Source organism: Vigna radiata, unplaced genomic scaffold (assembly GCF_000741045.1).
Source record: "Vigna radiata var. radiata cultivar VC1973A unplaced genomic scaffold, Vradiata_ver6 scaffold_149, whole genome shotgun sequence".
Lineage (NCBI taxonomy): Eukaryota > Viridiplantae > Streptophyta > Magnoliopsida > Fabales > Fabaceae > Vigna > Vigna radiata.
This window is the reverse complement of record NW_014542731.1, coordinates 16,482-40,009: the sequence shown is the minus strand read 5'-3', so window position 1 is coordinate 40,009 and position 23,528 is coordinate 16,482. Positions and strand designations below refer to the sequence as shown.

General features: G+C 34.9%; 1 protein-coding gene across 1 annotated transcript; it reads right to left on the bottom strand.

The window, feature by feature from the left end:
- Window positions 1–536: 536 nt before the first annotated feature.
- LOC106780635 (subtilisin-like protease SBT5.3) lies at window positions 537–20,372 on the bottom strand. Its single transcript, XM_014668930.2, has 11 exons — window positions 20,187–20,372; window positions 19,984–20,099; window positions 19,793–19,890; window positions 19,115–19,279; window positions 18,531–18,639; window positions 12,030–12,564; window positions 2,800–2,894; window positions 2,283–2,528; window positions 2,064–2,178; window positions 1,750–1,963; window positions 537–1,245 (listed from the first exon to the last, which is right to left on the bottom strand). The coding sequence occupies exons 1-11, from the start codon at window positions 20,271–20,273 to the stop codon at window positions 707–709; spliced, it is 2,319 nt and encodes a 772-aa protein (XP_014524416.1). The 5' UTR covers window positions 20,274–20,372; the 3' UTR covers window positions 537–706.
- Window positions 20,373–23,528: the final 3,156 nt, after the last annotated feature.

Here is a 23,528-nt window from a genome sequence, read left to right as displayed (position 1 = left end):
TTATATAAATATTTATCTGTCACTAAAAAAAATCATCAAACAGTAATTCAAATTAGAGATACAAATAATTAGTTATTGATTAAGTTAGATATTATTTTATAAATTAAAAATTATTAATATTTAAAATAATCTTTATTGTTAATAAAAGTTATAATTGATTTTTAAGTTAGGGTTTAAATTTGTCTCTATCATCTAATATTGGTTTTAAACTATTTTCTAATTTAAAATTGGATAATCATATTTTCACAATTCTTTTTTTACATTTTAACATTATTTACATTTCATTTTGTGATTGATCCAAAATTATTTCATAATCAATAATAATAATTATAAACACCAACATGAATCAATTACAGAAGGACTTGTTGTCAAAGTATTATTATCTTTTAAAATTAGGGAGACTAATTTATATTTATTTTATGTTTTTTGTAAGGTATATTGGAGGGGAAAAAAGGTATACTCCAAAATATCACCATATTTTAAGTGATGGTTTTTGGACGGTTCAAATATAAGTATGGCCTAAAGCAGGCAAGGAGTAAGAAAGTTCTCAGATTTTATAACTAGAAGGATGAAGGAGTTAGATTTTATTTGTCATTGGAATCATACTAATAGTACAGCTAGTCAAATATATGCTGAAAGCCACTTGCTGGTTTTTTTATCAGTGGTAAGAGATCACAATAAGAATAAATTTAGAAAACTCTACCAATCATTTAGCATTCACAACTATCGGACTTCTGACATAATGTCTGCCATCTGACCATATCAGTTTTCCAAACACGTAGTTATTCGTAGCCTTTCCTTTTACGATCTTAAAGGTTACTTTAAAGCTTTTTTCTTCACCAACATTTGTGAACTTCAAGATGCTTGGCTTCACAGAAACAGTGATCCCATTCGGGTTTTGAACGTGAGCAATGTACGTGCTCGGAGAACCAACATTTTTCAACGTCCTCCTAACTGTCACTGACCCAGAGAGATTTGGAACTGTGATTGAGGGATAGTTCAGGTTGAGGAGACTAAATTTCTTGCGGCACACATATGATGAACCTTCTGTGAACACTGAGATTTGTGTCCCGTTGTATCCTAATGCACATAAGAAGTTTAGGTAATCACCAATTGTTGTGTCATAAACTAACCCGGGATCCATTGCTATGTTTGGTTGTACATGTCCTGCCCCGTAACTCAATGCTGTTGCTATGCCATCAGTAGCATTCAGCAGAGGCTCCACTTCATTATCCAGTGTTGTGGCTGAAAGTAGCGGAGGACAAATTCTCAACTTGTTCGTAGCTATATTTACCACTAACTAATCCAATTTACTTTCTATATATATGTATAAGTATTTTGTGGATCAAAAATCAGTTCGTAAGATGAGGTTTATACCTACTTATATATTATAATTTGGTCATATTTCTAGTTGATGTAGAACTTCTAATACATCCCTTTCACGCCGAGATATATACATCTCGAACGTGAGAATAGAATTAATGGATAGTCTGATAGTAGCTCGACAATGGTGAAACAAAATGTCGACATACATCTCGTTAAGATAGATTTCATCCATTAATTCTACTCTCACACTCGACATATCTATATCTCGACATGAAAAAAGTGTATTAGAAGTTCCAATCAACTAAAAATACGACCAAATTATTATATATAAGTAAATACTAATCTAATCTTACATGCTCGTTTTCTGATATTGAATTAAACTTAAATTCACTTTCTAATACATATTTCCAACATATTTTATACCTGTTGTCATGATTGCTGATTTAATAGCTGCAGGACTCCAAGAAGGATACGAGGCTCTCAACAGTGCCGCAATGCCTGAAACATGAGGGCACGACATTGATGTCCCTGAGACTGAATTATACGAAATCCGGCGCTTATCAAACACTTGATTGGTTGGTCCTTGGGCTTTAGTATAGGCTGCTATAACTGACACTCCCGGTGCGGTGACATCAGGCTGAATATTGGGACAAAGTAGAGTTGTTAGATACTTATATATATCATCTAAGCCATGGCAACAAATTCCAAGGAAAATTATACTTCGTGAGTAATGCCACCTTTAGGATCTCTGGCACGACAGTATTTGGCCCTTTAGATGAAAAAGCAGCCATTAACGGTGCTGGCTTAGTACCCAATTGAGTCTTTGGATGTGTAATATACGCCACTGGGAACCTAGCAATAAATAAATTTCAAGTAGTCAAGTCCATGTTCAAAAGATGAGTTTCATGATTATCGTTTACATTGTTTTAGAAAAAATAGAATATGTGGGATCTTACTTGGTTGAGTTGACGTAATTGAAGACAGAAATGCCATCAGTGAAATTGATATGAGAAGCAGGAAGGACATGAGGATCAGCTATAATTTCATTGCCACTGGCCATGTTATTAGCAAGGACCATTCCCACAGCACCAGCTAGTAAAGCTTGCTCTCCTTTGTCCACTCTCGCATTTATCCCTCGGAGACATATCACGATCTTTCCCTTCACCTTGTTGGGATCCAAGGTCCCATTCTGGCACAGCACCCTGCATGCATATTGAAATTTAAAACAATAATAACACTTTTACATTGATTTGATATAGAATAAAAGAATAAAATGATTATAAAAATATAAAATTTTATACTTTTTCAAAAAAGAAAATAAAAAATTAAAAAAAGTAATATCAAATAAATATAAAAAAGTTAAGTATATAAAAAAATATTTTTTTTTAAATTTATTTATAGGTACTTAAATCATAAGTAAACCTAAATTTAATGATGGCAATAAAGAGTTTCAGATGTTTGTTTTATACTCACGCATCTTCTGTTCTTGCACTGTCCAATTTAGCATCTGTAGCTTTAATAATTGGGTACAACTTGTGTGCCAATCTTGTAGCTGATAAGCTTTCACCCTTCAAATCAAGCAAACAAGATTATTGACTAATTAATGTCTATTTAAACTCAAATCCACGGGATGTTACATCTGCATTTGAAATATAACACACATATGGGTCGCTACATTTGTTCACAGCTTTTCACAGATTCTGAAATCGCTACATTTTCATGGTGAATTTGAGTACTTTTCCGCTATTAAATAGTATAGTATGTTTAAAACCAAAGAAAACTTATTAAATTCAAGGAGATTAAAAAATGATAAATCGTGATTTATTGTATATACTTAAATTAAATTTAATGATAATTGTATGGTTATATATGATATCGTATGGTTATTTAAACTGCATTATCTAGTTACATATATAATGTTTAACAATTTATGAATTTATTTAAAAAGCATATTTAAATGCAATATATTAGTTAACACTTTAAAATTTCACACATTGTTTCTTTAAATGAAAGTTAATGATTGAAAATAAAAAGTATATCCACCTCAAATTAAAATTGAACAGAAAATGAAAGAATGAGCCATAGAAAAAGCGAGGTCAAATTACCAATTATAAATTTAATCTTATTTGTTTCTAATTTACCTTCATCCAAATTACAAATCCTGCACAACAAATATAACGAACATAAAATTTAAGCTTTTCCATTCTTCTACTTCTTTAATTTTAAAGAATCTATTTTTTTTTTTTTTTGTTTCATTGCTTTTTATGTAGTTATTTCATCCTAATATTCTTCTTTTTAAAAAATATTATTGGTGAAAATGACACTCATCCATAAAATAATAAATTCTAATATCAGTTATACTTTGTATATAAAACAAAATAAGATTTAAATATTTCTTTTCCCTCAAATTTGATATATTATTTCTAATGAACTGATTAAATTTTCCATTATTTTACTCTACTCAACATTTGTCAATATATATTAATATAAGTGACAACTTTTTGAAAGTTTATTAAAAGTTAAAATACGTTTTTAGTGGTCCCAAACTAAACTTATTTATTTTTGAATTTTTAATTAAAAAATTATATATTTTAGTACTTTCATCTTTTTGATGTTGGAAATAAAACTAAACTCCTTAAACAACTTCAACTGTCACAGTTACTTTTGTATCCAGTGTGCATATATGCCATATTCTGGTTAATGAGAAATACTCTCTCTCGTTTCTTTTTTCTCTTTCTCGGTCTTACACACTCTACTCATCTCTCTTTCTCTGTTCCATTCTTTAACACTCACAAACCACTTTCTGCTGAGTCTAACAGTGGTATCAAGAGCCTGGTTTGAAACTGGGAGATTAGATCACGACTTTCAAAGAAAATGGCCAGCGTAGTGCACAACATCCTTCCCGTGTTCGATGGCAAAGATTATGATAATTGGTGTGTGAAGATGGGTGCCATTATGGGGTTTCAAGAAATTGATGAAATAGTAAAGAAAGGTTTTCAAGAACCTTCAAAAGGTGCCTCAAAAGAAATGAAGAAGCAATACAAGGAGAACAGACGGCTTGATTGCAAAGCAAGAATGCTACTGTATCAATGCATCTCTCTGGCTATGTTTCAAAAAGTCTCGAAAGCTGCAACTGCGAAAGAAGTATAGGACATCCTTCAAGAAGGGTATGGAAATACAGGCAAAGTGAAAAAGATACGTCTACAGTCTCTCCAACGGCAGTATGAACTTCTCGGTATGGGTGAAGACGAAACAATGATGGAGTATATGGGAAGAATACAAGCCCTTGTCAATGATATGAGAGCTTGCGATAAGGTTGTCAAAGACAGAAAAATAATCGGAAAAATTCTACACACGCTAACGCCACAATATGATCATATTGTGATCACCATTGAAGAGTGTAAGGATCTGGAGATGCTTAAAATTGAGGAGCTGCAGAACTCGCTTGTTATGCATGAGCAGCGCCTAATTGAAAGGAAAAATGCAGAGAGTGGTGCGATGCAAGACTCGGTTCAAGCGCTACTGGCTAGAAATAATCAAAGCTTCGGAGGCCGAGGAGCTGGAAGAGGAAGAGGATGGACACGCGGTGGCCGAACGGGTTATAGAGGTACGAAACCCTCTAAACAAATTAACGAAGATGATGACAGTGAGCAGAAGGAGGGAAACAATAGAGGAGGAAGAAAGTTTCGAGGCAGAGGAAGAAAAGACAAAAGAAGTGTTCAATGTTACACCTGTAACAAGTTCAGGCACTACTCTACAGAGTGTTGGCACAATGAAGACGCGAAGAAGACCAAGAATGACAAAGCAGCGAATCTTGCACAAGAGGCATGTGATTCAGAGTCCGATCTTGTCTTGTTGATGAGCGTAGCAAGACACAATGAAGGTGGGGAAATTTGGAGAAGTTCTGAGAAAGAATGTTTGTCTAAACACGTGTTGTATTCAAAGGAGATAGATCATGCAGAGAAGGAGGAAGAAACCGAATGGGTGTCGTCCTCAAATGTTGCAAAAGAGGTAACCGAGCAGATGTTGTCTTTAGACCGAGCAGTGGCTGGAGAAGATGGGTTGCCTTCAAACCGAGCAGTGGCTGAAGAAGATGGGTTGTCTTCAGACTGAGCAGTGGTTGGAGAAGATAGGTTGTCTTCAGACCGCACGGTGGCCGGAGAAGAGGTGTTGTTTCATAACCCAAGTGGGTGTCAGTGAAGAAACTGGACAATTGTTGTGTTTTGACCGAACTGGAATTGAGCAAAACTGAACAGTTGATGAAGAAGAAGCGTTACCTTCAGACCAAACGGGTGTTGAAGACGTGGGGATGGTTTCAAACCGAAGGGGTGGTAATGTAAAAACCGAATGGGCATTACCATCAGGTGAAAGTGGGAACCATGCATTGGACAAGTGTGGAAAATTCGGAAAATTCGTTGACCACGTGTTGCTTTCCATTAAGATGAGTCATGCTGAAGATGAGTCACCTTGGTACTTGGACACAGGGTGTTCAAACCACATTACTGGAAGAAGAGAATGGTTGATGAATCTTGATCAAAGAGTGAGAAGCATTGTGAAATTCGCAGATGACAACACAGTAATGGTGGAAGGAATCGGGAGAATCAAAATCAAGTGCAGAAATGGTGGAGTTGTGTATATGGATGATGTGTTATATGTTCCATCAGTGAAGTATAACTTGCTTAGCTTGGGACAACTACTTGAGAAAGGATACACTGTGACGATGCAGCAAAGACACATCAAAGTGTTTGATGAAAGACAGTGGTTGATGTTTAAAGCCCCTCTTGGCCGAAACAAAATTTTTAAAGTGAATCTGCAGGCCACAACAACTGTAACTGATGCTAGAAATGTTAAATGGAAGAAGAGGAGATCTAGGCATCAGAAGAAGGAGAAGCAAAAATTTGAAAGCAAAAGGAGCAACTAAAGAACGAAACAAAAGCCAGAGGTTGGAGCACTCAAGAAAGTCTGTTGTAATCAATCCTGTAAAATTTGGAATTAGATTTTTTTTTAGGAGGTTTAGTTTTAGAGGGGTGTGTTGGAAATAAAACTAAACTCCTTAAACAGCTTCAACTGTCACAGTTACTTTTGTATCCTGTGTGCATATATACCCTATTCTGGTTAATGAGAAATACTCTCTCTCATTTATTTTCTCTCTTTCTCGGTCTTACACACTCTACTCATCTCTCTTTCTCTGTTCCATTCTTTAACACTCACAAACCACTTTCTGTTGAGTCTAACATTCGAAATGTTAGTTTTGCCTTGAACCAATTCTATTTCATCGACATTACTAATTAATGTCATCTAACTTCATAAATTATATTTCCAACATGATGATCAATGCACAACCCTTATATCCATTCTCGTGAAGAGAAGCATCAAGGTGACCCATTGTGACAGTTGTCGGAAAGAAGAAGAAGAGAAAACAAGAAGTTGTAACGTGTATTATTAAGAATAAATGCGTGTCAAAAAAAGAGAAAGACATATATATTTATACACAGAGGAGGAGAAAGAAGTAGTAAAGAAACAAAATGTAATAAATACATTTATTGTGTTGGAGGATTCAGACAGCCCCCTCAAGCTTGGCATAGATGTTTATGGTACCAAGCTTGGAATTAATGTGATGGAAGGAAGAAGGAGGAAGTAGCTTTTTGAGGATATCTGCAAGTTGAAGGGTGGAATGTATAGGAAGCAGTTTGGCAATTCCTTGTTGGACTTTCTCACGAATGAGGTAGTAGTCGATCTCGATATGTTTGAATTGTTCATGGAAGACTTAATTAGTAGCAATCTTGATGGCAAAGTGGTTCTCACAGAAGATGGTGGCAAGTTATGAGAAAGAAAGGTGAAGGTCGCTCATGAGATAAGTAAACCATTGAATTTCGCATACGGTTTGGGCAAGAGCACGAGTGTTCTACTTCAGATGAGCTACGGAAAATAGTATACTACTCGTTAGACTTCCAAGAAATGGGTGAATCGCCGAGGTAAACAATGTAACCAATGGTGGATTTTCTTGAGTTAGAGAAGCTAGCCCAGTCAGAATCATTGTAAGTCTTTAGTGTAAGGGGGCTAGTTGCATTGAGAAATATACCTTATCCAGGGGTGTTTTTGATATAGCGAAGGATGTGAAAGATAGCTTGGTGATGAGTTTGAGTCAGTGAGGCAACATACTGATTGAGACGATGAACAACATAAGTGGTGTTAGGGCGTGTGTTTGTGAGATAAATGAGGCACCCAATTAGACGATGAAAGGCAGTGGAATTTGTAAGCGATTGGCCTTCGAAGGAGATTTTGGTAGAGAAATTCATGGGCCTACTAATATGGGCAGCTACGAGCATCCCAGTTTCATTGAGAAGATCCAATGCATACTTGCGTTTTGATAGATGAATTCCTGCATAGTTGCGAGCAACCTCGAAACCCAAAAAGTAAGACAAGTTACCCATGTTTTTTATTTTGAATTTCTCATTTAGCAAATTAGTAATATGATTAATTGCAAGTATATCATTGCTAGTGAGAATGGTATCATCAACGTAGATTAATAGGATGGTTATGGTGTCACCTTTGTGGTGAGTAAATAAAGAATGATCACCAGATGTTTGAGTAAATTTGTGAGAGAGAAGAAAAGAGGAAAGCTTTTCATATCATTGTCAACTCGCTTATTTCAAGTGGTAAAGGGATTTATGTAGGAGACATACTTGGTTAGGATTGGAGACAACAAGTCCTGGTGGTGGATGCATGTAGACTTCCTCATGTAAGTCTCCATGTAAAAAGGAATTGTTGAAATCTAGTTGCCTTAGGTGTTAGTTCTTTGCAACAGCCAATTAGAGAATTAACCAGATAGTGGTGAGTTTGACAACTGGTGAAAAGATGCCAAAGTAATCAATACCTTCCAATTGTGTATATCCTTTAACATAAGACGAGCCTTGAATCTATCAATGGTGTCATCAGCTTTGTGCTTTGTCTTATAAACATTTTTACAACCTATTGCTTTTTGTGTGAACGGATAGTAGTGAGAGTCCAAGTCCAGTTTTAGTTTAGGGCAGTGAGTTCAGCTTGCATAGTAGCGCGCCATTGTTCATGTTGAATAGCCTCTTTGTAGTCAGTAGGATCATGAGTGTTGTCTATAGAGGAGATAAAATTTCTATATGCAGAGGATAGTTTATCAAAACTAAGCACATGTTCAATAGGATATTTGTTGGTAAAAGTACTATAGGATGTTATTTGAAAGTCATTAGGTATGCAGGCATAGTTCTAGTGCGAGTAGATCACTTAGGGGAAATAAAATTATTGTCTAGATGCTCATCATTGTTAAGAGAAGAAGAATTATGAGGGACAGGGGAGTGGGCTGATCAATATCATGCAAAATGGTATTATGATGTAAAGGTAGAGGTAAAGCAGAATGTAGTGATGTAGTGGATGCCATATCAGGAAATTCATTTTCACAAAAAACAATATTTCTAGAGATGTGAATGTCATGAGTGTCAAGAATATAAGTTATGTATCCTTTAGTAGTGGGATGAAGACCAAAGAAAATATTAACAGTGGCACGCGGATCAAGTTTCTTTCTATGAGATTAAAGGGTGCTGGTGTAGCAAAGACAATTAGAAACTCTAAGTCTAGTGATATCAAAAGTTTGGTGATAAAGTTTTTCATATGGAGAATTGTTATTGAGAAGGGGAGTAGGCATGATATTAACGAGAAGAGTTGCATAATTGAGTGCATATGTCCATAATTGAATAGAAAGTTTTGAATGAAAAAGTAAGGTCCTAGTTACATTTAAAAGGTGTTGATGTTTTCTTTCAACAATCCCATTTTGTTGAGGGGTTTCATTACAGGAGGTTTGGTAAATAATCCCTTAAGAACTAAAGTAGTCATGCATAGCAAATTCAGGCCCATTATCATATCTGATGATTTTAATGGTGGTGTGAAATTGGTTTTTGACATAAGATATGAAATGCAGAATGTGATTTCTTGATTCAGATTTGGCACGCATTAAATGAACCCATGTGTATCTAGTATGATCATCGACAATTGTTAAAAAATATCTATTAGAATGAATGGATGCATTAGAACAGGGTCCCAAACATTTATATGTATAAGATTAAAAGCATGTAAAGCAACAGAGTTATGCGAAGTAAAAGGCAATTTCTTTTGTTTGGCAATGTGGCAGGCATTACAATTGTCTGATCTATAGTTGATGCGGGAATATTTTTGTTTAAGAACCTCTAGTCTCTTATTGGATAGGTGGCCTAACCTGTTGTGCCAAATGTTGTTGGCAGCAATGAGTGGTTGTTGCGAACTGACAGAATGCACGCAAGGAGCAACATTGAGGGTAGGGCCAATCTTGTGGTGTTTTGTTGAGTCCTGGATGAAACATTGAGTATTAATGGATGTAAACGTCATTATGCAAAACCATTTTAGATATAGAAATGAGATTATATGAAAAATCAAAGATATAAAGAACATATGTTAGGCAAAGTGTATCACAAAGCATTGTGTTTCCTTTATGGGTGGCTTTGGTGGTGATGCCATTAGGGAGATTAATAGTGGCATGTTTAATTGGATCATAGGAATGGAAATGTTTAAGGGAAAAAACAACATGGTCACTGGCACCAGAGTCTAAGATCCATGTTGTGATACTTGTTACAGCAACAGAGTCAAAAGTTAAAATGGTTTTACCTGGGTCCTAGGAACTGGAAATCATGGAACCAATTTGAGGGTTGGAGGTAGTGTCAGCAGTGGGGTTGATGAAAGTCATGAGGGCCTGATATTGTTGCTTAGTGAGGCGCACTTCGGGGTCAGAATTGTCTCTCAGACTATCATTGGTGGGTTCTTGGCTTCTTGAGAGGAGACTTTTACCATTGTAGAATTTGTGACTAGGTGGGTAACCATGTTTCCTATAGCAGACATCAATCGTGTGCCCAGTCTTGCCACAATGAGAGCAAGATTTCTTATTTAAAGGAGGTTTGGCCAGAATCCCATGTTTCTTAAAACACAGTGTCAATATGGCCATTCTTGCCACAAAAGGAACAAATAACAGTACTCATAGTTGCATTGAAAGTTTTGGGTTCAAGGCTATTTAAGAAATTGTTATTCATTAATTATATTTCCTGCTACATGACATAGGAAAAGATATTGGATACGGGGGCACAGGATCCAGTAGGAGGACATGGGATTGGATATTACCGTACTACTCATTCAGGGCACGAAGAAATTGCAATGCTCGGTCTTCATGCTTCCTTTGTGAGATCGTTGAGAGCATTTTGCAGGAGCATTGGACATCACAGGTACAGGTGGAATCATGTCGAAAGTTCTCTAACTCATCCCATATGATGCGTAACTTAGTGTAAAACTCATTAACGATGTATGTTCCTTGCTTTTAGGGAAGAAGCTTCTTTTTGTAGCTTGGAGATGTGCAACAAATCTCCCTGGAAGAATCTTGATTTGATGTCATTCCAAATGACTTGGGCGTCTTCCATCCAAAGAGTGACGTGTCTGATTTCTGGTGAAAGCGAGTGGACCAACCAAGAAACCACCATGTTGTTGCATCTTTTCTAGGCGTTGTGAGAGGGATCTCCTCGGGATGGCTCTATGGCAGTCTCGTCGATGAACTGGATTTATTCTTGGCGCTTAATGTAGTGGCCATGGATTTACTCCATGCGTGATAATTGATTGAATCAAGAAGAGGCGAAACCAAGGAGGTGGTTGTGCTCTCGCTCAAGTGAAGATTGAAGGCTCATTATGCTCATCAGTCATGGTGCAAGAATGAAATAAAGAAGAAGAAAAACCCGCAAGAAGGCAAAAGAAAAGAAATCAAAGTATGTTGGCACAACAAAGCTCTTCAAAGGAAGAGCTCTGATAGAGATGTTCCAAGAGTGATGATCACGACACAACTCTTATACCCATACCCATGAATAATAAATGTGTGTCAACAAAAGAGAAAGACGTGTATATTTATATGCAGAGAAAGAGAAAGAAACGGTGAAGAAACAAAATGTAATAAATACAATTATTGTATTGTAGGATTCTGGCAATAATATTAAACTAAAAAATAAAATAATAAATTAAAGAAAAAAGTAATAAAATATTAAATTTAAAGTATTAAAAACATAATTAAAAAATTAATATACTTTAAAAAAAATATCATGTCATTCAATTAGATTAATATAACAAATATTAAGTATATTATTGTATTTCATATCATTAATATAACTAATTTCGTTTAATTATAAGAATTAAAATTAAGATTTTTCAAAATCAAAGCCCTATAAGAAATTGAAAATTTTATTTTGAAGTGTCACACCAATAGTAAGAATTAAAATCAATATGGAGTTTGGATGTTACTTAATGTTCGTGAGGATGTTACTTTAAAAATAAAGTCGGCGATTTTTTTATAAGAATTTTAGAATAAAGAAATACAAAATAAAATCATTTTTATAAAATTAATTTTTCAAATTTTATTGTTATTGTATGTAAGATAAGTTTAACATTAAAAAAGTCAAATTTTCATGCAATCCAAATAATCTTTACAGATAAGTCGAAGGAGAACATTTTTTTATATTAATTAAATTTTTTATTTGTAAAGAAAGAAAACTTTAAAGATAAAATAATGCATGTAAATATATGTAAAAAATTGTTGAAATAATAGTAGCCTGACGGGAAAGCCTTGTAGCATGGTTAAAAAAAAAGGTAGTGGGAAAAAGAGAAAGCACCTTCAACGTGATATTGTCACCGAGGACAACATAAGCTGGGAATTCTCTATCCATGGTGCTGGCGGCAACCGTAACATGCCAGGGTGCAAGATTGCTCACAGTGGCATCGGCAGGCCCACTATTCCCGGCGGAGCAAACCACCACGATTCCTCGATTTGCGGCATGGAATGATCCAATCGCTACGCTGTCATTCAGCAAGCTTGAGGCGGACCCACCGAGCGACACTGACAGCACGTCCACACCGTCGTGGATGGCCTCGTCAAACCCGGCCAAGATATCAGCATCGAAGCACTCATCATCGGCAACGGGGGGCCAGCAGACCTTGTACGCCGCCACGCGGGCTTTGGGCGCGCCGCCCTTGGCGGTTCCGAAGCCCTGGCCGAAGACACTAACTCCAGGAACGGCGTTGCCGGCGGCTGTGGAGAGGGTATGGGAGCCATGGCCCTCCTTGTCACGTGGCGATTGAAAGGAAGAGTTAAGTGGGCCCACTGCCGAGGCGTAGCCCTTGTTAAAGTACCTTGCACCGATTAGCTTCCTGCATACGCATTCAACTAGTTTGAAATATTACTTTTTTTTATAAAATCTTATAAATTTTGATGGTCTTAAAAGGAAAATAAAAAAGAGGATGTTACTCTATATGTAGTTTAACAATTTTTAAAAAAAGCGTGATATTGGTAAAATGTGACGAACATTAAATTCTTGATAAACTCCGTATCATTTCCCTTTATCCAACTTCTGATCCTATTTTTAAATAAAAGTTATTTAATTGTTTATAGGTTTAATATAATTATTGATCCTAATTTTGATTGGGAATATTCAAAATGGTTCCAATTTTTGTTTGTTGTTCAATGTAGTCTTAAAGATCGTAATTTGTGTTCAATTTAGTCCTTTTTGCAAACGTCGTTTAAATCGTTAACGACACATCACTAATCAATAAATTACATGGCAATTATTGGCTGACGTGCCTAGGACCAGAGTTGACTAAGGATTGTCACGCCAATGAAGGCTTGACATGTGGCAACCCCTTTCTTCACCCAAAAATTAGAGTTTCAGATTTGCATTTGTAGATTGGGGAAAAGCTTGCTCCACTATCGTCACAAGAGAATAGGGTTTCTCCTTCACGGTGGATATGGTGAACTTCGTGAAAGTTGGTTTGCTTCTAGGTTTTTCTCCTGTAGGTGAATGAAGAAGGGGTGGTAGAGAAGCTTGCGGAGAGGCGCTAGTGCCATTTGGGTTTTGCTCGTGAAAGGTTGATGATGATGTTGGTGGTTCTTCACCGTTGCGGCGCGAATCGCACTTCTGGTTTGAAGGAGATTTTTAGTTTTGTGAGTTTTGATCTTTTGTGTTTCAGGTTGGTGGTGGCTAGTGGAGAATGAAGAAGCTTCACGACGTTGCTCAAAGGTGCGAGGAACTCGCGATTCATGTGGCAGAGCGTTTAGAATAGCGGCGTGACCATTTGGTTAGGGTTTCGAAATGTCTAATTAGAGCTGTCAAAATGGGTCACAACCCGCGGGCCAACCCGCCCCGTCACGGGTTTGAGCCGGGTTGGGTTTGAAAAAATTGTATTTTTTTTATGCGGGTCAGATTTCAACCCCGTCTCATTTAAACCCAGCTCATGCGGGTTGAACCCATGATGGGCCGGGTTGGCCCACCAACCCACCTACCTAAATTTATTTTATTAAAATTTAATTTTAATTTAATAAAAAAATATTTATTGTTTTTTTTTTGCTTGAAAAAATTATTTAGGTTCTTTATTTTCAAAAATAATTAAACATTCATGTTGGAAGTGAAATTTGGGAGTGAAATTTGGGAGTGAAGTTTGTTTAGGTTTGAATTATAGAAACTTTTGTAATTTTTTTATTTAAAAAAAAATTGTAATTAAATGGGCGAGTGAGCCAACCCGTTTACCCACTAACTCGTGGTGGGTCGAGCCGGATTCAAATTTTTCTGGCTCGCTAATAAACGAGTCGGGTTGGGTTGGTTCACTAAGTGACCAACCCGTGGTGGGCCGAACCGGGTCGAGCCAGGTTACCCGTTTTGACAGCTCTATGTCTAATGATGGGTGCGAAGATGGTGGCTTACCGTGAGCGTGGCGGCGACAGTTAGGGTTAGGTGGTGGCTAGGATTTCTGTGTAAGGAGAAATTAGGGTTTTTGGAGGTAGGAGATGATGATGACGTGTCAAGGGTGATGTGCACTGATTGCACATCTGGACATTTGGTCGTTAACGATTTAAACGGCGTTTGTAAAAATGACTAAATTGAACATAAATTATGATATTTTGGACTACATTGAACAACAAAAAAAATTGGGACCATGTTGAACATTCCCAACAAAAATTGAAACAAATAATAGTATTAAACCTTGTTTATAATACAAAACTAGTTGTGCCTAAACGAGTTTATTCTACATTTACCTTGTCATAGATAAGGATTTATATAAATTTTAAGAAAATATATGATATTTGAATAATTTGTAATTAAATTCTCTTTATTTTTAAATAATTTGTTTAAAGAAATAATTGGAATATATTATATTTTTAATCTTTTTATTTAGATAAAATAATTTAATCTTTTAAAGTAAAATTTTATTGTAAATATATTTGGATAACTCCATTTAATATGAAAAGATTCGATTTGACTTTCACTTTGACAAACTCATCTTAACTTATTTTAATCAATTTGTCTCAATTTTCGATTAGAAATCGGTGAGACTAATTTGATTGTCTTTCATCTATGACAAATCTTTTCGACCTTCGACATGTCTAAATAATTGACTTCACTTTCTTTTAAATTTATTATATTTTGTAAAATATTTGAAACATCTTTCAATTTTTTTTTTTAAATTTCAATTTCTTTTTAAACGACTTTATCTAAAAAAATTATTTTAGTGTAAAAAATATTAAATTGTTAAAATAAAGTAATTACCCTAAATTACCTCGATTAAACACAACATTAGCTTTATAAATAAATACTCTAACAAATTTTATTTTATTTTTAAATTATAAATTTTAGAAAGAAGTTTACTTTGAACTGATTCGCAAATCATTTAATTAATCGTCAAATTAAATTTGATACAGAAAAATAAGGAGTCGAGAAAGTTTAACTTAAATACGAATTAAAAATAAGAATTTAAGCAAAATAGACGAAAAAGTTTCTACGTACGAACATACCTGAGGACCTACACAAATAATAATCTTAATATAAATTAAGTTCATATTTTTTGTAAATAAAAAATAAAAGGAAGCTACCTTTTTTTCTTATGTTTGGTCTTCTCTTCAGTCAATTTTTGGGATAGGCTAGTATAAAATCGAAAACGGTTTGTATTTTCCTATATTTTCAAATAAAAAAAATAAGATTTTGTTAGATATTTCAAGAAAATTGTCTTGTTTAAAATAATCAACGTTTATTAAGAAGTTAAAGTTTAAGGTATAAAAATTATTTATATTATAATATAGTGAATTTATTTTCTAGGAGCTCGTTAAAAAAAGTTAAATATATGTTTTGGTCCTCATATTTGTATGTTAATCTCAATTTGGTCATCATATTTTTTTTTGTCTCAATTAGATCCTATAATTTGTAAAAATGAGGCAATTAAGCCCTCACCGTTAACTAATGACTAACGTCGTCTGTTATTGATGACGTGGTGGACAGAGAATTGGCTGACTTATAAAAGATATATACGTGGAATATAAATATATAATTTTGAGGTTGAATTAGGTTTTTTAATTTAAGTTTTTTAATTGAATCAGAAAAGAGGAATCAGGAGTTTGACCATTCCCAGCCTCATTCACTCCAGAAAAGAAATTGAGACCTAGAGTTATCCAACGAAATCCAAAAGGGGAATTCGCCCTCTCCGCCTGCACGTTGCCGCCTCCGCCAAGTCGACCACCGCAAGCCGGGAGCCAGGATGTCGCCGGCGTCGCTGGTCGCCGTCAAAGTCATTGTCGCCGCCGGCTCCTTCACGTCACGTATTTGCCGCTACAGCAAAACCAGTCGTCGCCGCCGCCGTCCACAAAGCTTCCTAACCCTAACAGCCAGGCCCAAAGCTTCCTAACCCTAACAGAAACATTAGGGATCTGCCAGTAGTGCTCCCATTTTGATCAAATGTCTAGAGACTTAGGGTCTCCCTCGAGGAGAAAGAAAAAACTTCATGGAATCCCGTCTCTGCTACAACCGTGCCCACCGTCTCCACCGCCAAAATCAAACGCTAGGAGCCACGATTTAAGGCGTCGCCAACGATGTCATTCGCTACCGGAGCTCCCGCCGGCCACCGCAAGGGTTCTTACCTCTCTTGCGCGAGAGACCCTCTCGTTTGCTGACCGTTCGTCGTCGTAGGGGTGTCGCTGTTACCGTCGAGCCTACCGTCAGCACTACCAAGAGCCGGTAGCGCCTCTTAGGGTCGGCGGTCTTGTGCCTGTCCTTTTCCCCTTCTCTTCACGCAAGGTTATCCTCTTGCTGATGAACATCGCCACTGCCACCAAGCCAGGGCTGCCGCATCGACAGTCGCGAATCGCCGTCTGAGGCGTCGCCTAGTGGCGCCGATCACCGCCACAACCTCTACCGGCCACCGCACCAACTCTTTCTTCTTCCTCTATTTCTCTGTTCTGTTTTGATTTATGTGTATATTCTATTGTATGTGCAATGAACTGGAAGAGAGGATTTGATGTATGTATGTGTGATGAACTGTTTGCGAAGGTAAATGAGAAGAAGAGGTTCTTATTTCAATTGAGAATTTGGCTTGGTGATGAAAAAAAAAGAGAATCTGCCAAGGATGGGTTAGGCTTTTTCTTGCAGGAAAATGCCCCCCAAGGGTTTTGATGATATCAATCAGAGATGACGATGGAGGATTACGGGTGAGAATAAAGGGTGTTAGTAGTAGTCGTGAGTGTGAAGATATGGCTACCGCCCCGTCAAAATCTATCATTTTTTACACTAAAATCCACGTAAGCTAATTCTCTTTCCACCACGTCATCAGATATAAACAACGTTAGTCATTACTTAACGGTGAGGGCTTAATTGCCTCATTTTTACAAATTATAGGACCTAATTGAGACAAAAAAAAATATGATGACCAAATTGAGATTAGCATACAAATATGAGGACCAAAACATATATTTAACCTAAAAAAAATTAGATATGTGATCATAGGTCAATTCTTATAAAGAATTACATCATTTTTAATTCAAATAAAGTAGTGGAATCTTTTTTACAATGACGAGTCTATGACTCCTTATGAGACTAGAGAAGTTCTTTTCAAGAGGATTCCTAGGAACATAACTAAAAGGAAGACGTTTTTCTCACATTCTTTAAGCTTATTTATCATTCTTCTTTGTGATTGGTTTAAAATTTTGTTAATTAATTTTGTAGGTTTACCAGTGGCACCTCTCTTAGTTTATCTTCTCTAGAGGAATGAATGCTTAGGAGGATCCTAGTCGAAATGGGTGTACTCGATAGTTGAGAAGTTTCTTCTTGAGCTCTCCTAGTCTATCTCTAACCTTCAAAGTGACATTCTGTCTCTCATTCATTCATCCCCTTATCTTTTTATCATTTGTTTATATTATCAACTTGTTATCTTTACTGGTTATGTTTTTTATTTTACTTTTTCATTAATTTTTTTAAAGTGAACTGTCACATTTAGATAATTTAGTATATCATTATTGTTGTATTGTTATTGTCACAATAGTCTAAACTATTCATCAAGATGAATAAAAGACTTTGATATCACTAATGAGTTTTTCAATAGCGATTCATTGTAGTGAGATTATATAAATGTGATTTAAACCTAATCCACCTAAGAAATTGACATAATTTTTAATCCAAAATCTTATGACAATAGGTTTATATATATTTTTTATAGTGTTTAATTTTTCACCTTTACTTAATATGTGACTTAAACTCATTTTTAGATTATTTCTAACATAATAACATAGAGTTATACTTAGATGATTATAAATTTAAGAAGCACACCTTTAAAGAATTCAATTTTAATTTTTATTACTCAAGAACTTATTAAAATTAATCAGTTCTACAAAAATAAGAATCCAAGTTATGAGTTTTAGGAATTCTTATATGTGAAATGAAAAAAATCTAATTGATTGTAACTATTTAAAGAGGTTTTACCTTCATTCTTCCCATCTCCTTATTAATATATTTTACTAAGAAATAGTTTTAAATTTATGAATACAAAATCATGTAGTCAACTATGAAGGATTAAGAGCCAAGACACACAAATAACTGCCTATTGGGTGATGAGTTTTTGTGGTATTTATCTTTTATGTATTTTATCAGTGTGAAAATGATACAAATTAATAAGAAAATGAAAAATGCAAGTAAAAAAAATGCACTATTGAAATCCAAAATCTTTGAACAATAAAATTATAAGTATTTATATGGTATTTAACTTTCTTATTTTATTTAACGTGTGACTTAAAATCTTATCGAGATACTAAGCATTTGGATCACTTTAACAATATCTAAGAAATTAAAAAAAGAAAATTATACCTGTTACATTGAAAAGTATGATCAACGCCATTGTCACATATTCCTCTCCACTTTGATGGAATTGGTCCCAATCCTTCTTCACTAAAGCTACTTGATTCAGGCCAAACACCTAAAAAGTATGCGGTGGGAGCAAAAGATAACAAAATGTGTGGTCAAAATAAGATAAGCATAAATGGAGATTTCTACAATCTACCCTTTTCAATCTCATCCAAATTCTTAAAGCTATCATCAGGTCTTGTTTTTGTTCTCATCATACCCCGACCCACACTTTTCACACGTAAAGGTTGGGCAACAGATTCAAATTAACAGTATATTAATGTTATGAAATCAACTTTTTTTAAATGATCCAACTTTGGAAACAGATTGGTGGTGGGGAATAGGGATACGATGCGATAAACTTTGTCTATCTTCCACGTGAGTGTAGTAGTCAACGATCTAGATAAAAACACTACAACAATAATAAAATAATAATGATAATAATAATAATAATAATATTAATAATCAAACCCAATTAATTCGAAGCTGTTGTTGATCACCTTGAAAAGAATAACAAGAGTTTTAAACACAGAAATCAAGAAACTTACCTGTATCCAGGTTTCCAATTATGACTCCTTCACCAAATCTGGCTTTCTTCCATATTGAGTCAGATGGGATCATGCCTTTATGCTCTAGCCCCATGAATTCCCATGATCGAGTGGTGTGTAGCTTTCTTCCTCTGTTCTCAAACACTGATAACACTTTCGGGTGCTCTACAAGCAAGTTTGGACAAGAAGGGTAGGCTCTTAACGAGAGAAAGGGTACACGGTTTTTGTACCAGGTAAAAATGAGGGAGATATTACGATAATAGAAAAAAAAAATTTAATTACAAGTATACGGAAGTCGTGGGTCCAGACGACTTCTAATGAAGAAGTCGTGCCCTCCTGCATAACTTCACACTGTTTATCTGACCAGTGTTGAAGTTGTGCACCTCTCTCAAGTTTTTATTTATTTTTTTCATCATTTACTTGTCAAAACTGGTTTGATAATTAATTACCACATGTCTCAAAGTTATTTTTGAGGTGTACAACTTTAATATGAACAGTATGAAGTTGTGAAAGAGACACGAATTCTTTGTTAGAATCGTCTCGACCCCATAACTTTCCTATTCTCGTAAGTAAATTTTTTTTCCCATTTTCGTAATATCTCCCTCATTTTTGTCTACTATGATACAAAAACCAAGGCTAAACAGATAATAGAAAAAAAGGAGGATACATGGTTCTTACTTGCTATCTCGGCAGCCACTTCTTCTTCCAAAGTTGCAGCAAAACCATTGATGTGTCTTGTGTATGAGTAAAAGATGGAGTCCTTGGCTGTATTAGGACTACCAAAAAAGCAAACTCAAAACATTTCAATCGGTGCAAAATGTGTATCATACATGATTTAATAATGTGGTGTAATTGGAGTTTTCTCATACCTTCTTAAGTAAGATCCCAGAAACTCATAGTGGGACTGTGTGACTTGATTGAAGTCAACGAAAGATGAAGATAATTCTGGGCCGTGTGAGTGAGCTCCCAAGTACACCACATATGACTACAATTGAAAACCACAAGCTAGGATTTTATCTTTTCCACTTTTTTCTTTTATCTTTATTCAAGATTGGAAATTGCAAGGTCTCACCTTTTTCACTGCAAAGCTGGGTCTGTTCAGTAGACAAACAAGAAGAATTTGGTAGAGAAGCTGGATGGTTGAACTTGGTAGCCTCATTGCTTACCCTATCTTGGAAGCTTCTCCTTCGCTTTTGTCCTTGTTTTCAATGAAACAGAAACATAAACTTAGGGTTTATATAAGGTATAACAACCTTAGTTTGAGACTTTTTTTGTTTTTTTTTTTTTTTTATTATTAATCAATCAATGATGAAATTAATTAATATATAGTGTAAGGAAAAACTTCTTTTAACACTTCTTTAATAACTTTTTGACAACGCATATGTGGCAGCTTGTGATTGGTCCGTTTTAAATATTTTTTAAACATAAATTCAAATAGATCAATAAAATAATAACACATGTCCCGTTGTCAAAAAAGTTATCAAAAAATATTGTCAAAATATCATTGTCCATATGCTTAAATACTGCTCAATCTCATCAATTTCCCTTGAAGCTAACATCATGGTCCTGTTTCAGTTCTCACTGGCCCCACCATTTTTCACGCCTACAGTTTAGGCAACTTTTTGAATCTGAGGCTGATGTATGCACATACCAACTTTTTTATTGGTGACCTTATCATGACATCCTTGGACTGTCTCCAGCTTGTCACCTTTGTAGCCCCACCTTACAGCATAAGCATACCCTTTTTATTTTATTCAATGGACAGAACTCATAATAATGCCTAGTTCTGTCCCGATCTAATTGCGATTTATTACCTTATGCCCAAAAATATATATGCAGACTAAATTTTATCACACATTTCTAAGTTTAATTTGTTTAAAATAAAATGTGACAGTATTATAATACAAGAAATGAAAAAAAAAATTATATATATATAACAGACAAATGACAAGAAGCTTAATTATTCACATTGCAAAGGTGGTCCGTTTGTGATAAAACAACTGGATGTCGGCTACTCTGTCGTTATTCTCCAAACATTTTTAGGTTTGTTTTTATCGGGATTTAGAACACAGACGTTTAGCTGATGACAAAATTATTTTAGTGGTAGCTTGAATGTTTTTGACTATTAGAATTGAATCGTTATTAAAGATCTATTCACAAAGACTTTCCGCTTGAGTGACTAAAAAAATTTAAGAGTCTATACGAGTAAGAGAGAATTATATGTGTTTCTTTGTGCAATATTATGTGTATTTATAAAGTTTTTAAATTATAAAATTTTTGAGTCTAATGAAATTTGTTGTAAAAATTGATAATATTAAGAGAATTAGAAAATTGTACTTAAATGTTAATTATTTTTCAGTTTTGTAAACTGTGGAAAATTTGATAAATAATTTTTATTTTAATTAATTTAAATTATCTGAGACTATTTATTTTTATTATTAATTGCAGATAAATTTTTGAAATATTATTTTGGGGTTTCAAGAGAAAAAAAAGCATCAACAACTACTCTCCACATAGGTGTTTTAGATTTAATTAGAGTGTAAATTTGTTTTTTAGGGTTTTTGGATCAGAATTGGAACATTGAGCCCAATTTTGGTCATTTTTTGTGAGGCCCAATTGTGGAGGCTGTTTTCTTTAGAAGCTTGGACGTGAAAGTGCTCTCCCATGGAAGTTTTCATTTTCTCTATTTTACAGTTTGAATGAAATGCAATCGTTTTCTTTTCAATTCCATTGTGCTGATTTCGTTTTCGTTGCACTTGTCTCCATTTTTGTTTTGGGTTGAACTAGTACCTAACTTTTTTTTTTTATTATTGTTTGAATTTGTGTTTAATTTGGTTCATTTTAGTTCACAAAATTATCTACATAACTTTCATTATGTGTTTGATCTATTACTTAAATCACATTTGGTCCTCAAAAGACAACCTAAAATTAGTATACTGCACTCTAATCATACACTAAATTTAATTCGGATACGGTCTCGACTAAATATAAATTAATATTAACAAATATAATATTTTATCGTAAAAAAATAATTATATTTTACTAATATATCAAACATTTTGTAAATGTATAATATTAAAATATATCGTAACATAATAAAATTATTAAGATATAATCATATATTAATATATAAATATTTATATTAACAAATATATCTTAAAATATTGTGTGATGATTTTAGATAAATAAAGTTGAATGGACCTTACCTACATCAGATAAAGTATTGTTGGACCAGGTGTGTCTAATGTTCACTGTAATCGGAGTTGTTCCCTCCACCTCCCCCTTTCCACCCTGTACCTCCCCAATTTTCTGTATATTTTTATTTATTACAAAACTAATCTTTAACTTTTCCTTTTTTTAACCTTTTTATTTTTTATTTTTTTACTTTTTTACTTTTAATAACCTTAAACCCTACCCTAACCTTTTAAACTTTTATCACTTTTACTCTCTCCCAGCCGCACCCCTTCATTCTTTTTATTCCATTTCCGTCACGCTCTCACTCCCCCACCCCTCTTGAAACTTTAAGTTCCGTTTCTTTTTCTCCCATTTTCGTCACGGTGACTTCTTCCATACTTTCCAAACTCTACTATCTGTCTTGGGGCAATGCGGTACAGTGGTCTGGTGTGGTGGTGTGTTGTTCGTGGTGCGGTGGTTCGCATTAATGGTGCGTGGTGTAGATCGGGGCATTCCTCTACCAGGTGTTTCGATTTTTAGTCTTTAATATGCGTGATCTTAGATCAATGTGTGCATGGTTTGCTTGTGTTTGGCTGTCCGGTGCCTGTGTTCTGTATGTTCTGTGCAGGAAGACGATGACCCATAAGGCTAGAACGGATGTCGCATGTTTGGCCTTTTAAAACGGATGACGCATATTCGTCAACAAATGCTCATATCCTTTCAAGGTGGGTTTGGACATTACGGGGGTTTATTCACGCACCTTTTTTTTTTTACATAGTCCTACCTTCACAGCGCTGCCTTCAAAGCGCGGAGATGATTGAACTTCTACCTTCTTCCTATGCAGAGATGATTGAACTTTTGTAAGGGAGAACAATTCCTTTTACCAATCTCTCACTCACCACACTCTCTAACATTAAATAGAAGAAGAGAGAATTCCACAAAGAAGAGAAATAATTACACGACAAAGCAGTAAGAATGAAAACGTAAAATAGTGAAAGAGAATCAATAATAATAATAGGTTATGTGATGTAGTAAGTAAAAATTCTTTAACCTAATAAATTTTTCATTAAAAAGGATAAAATAGGAATAGAAAAATAAAGTGAAGGGTAAAAATAGAATGGGGAGGTAAAGGGAGCAAAAGGGGAGGTGGAGGGAGCAACACCCACTGTAATCTAACCACAAAAAGTCCGAATCTATAGTAAATAGTAATTAAAAATGTTGTTAAGTATAATTAAAGGGA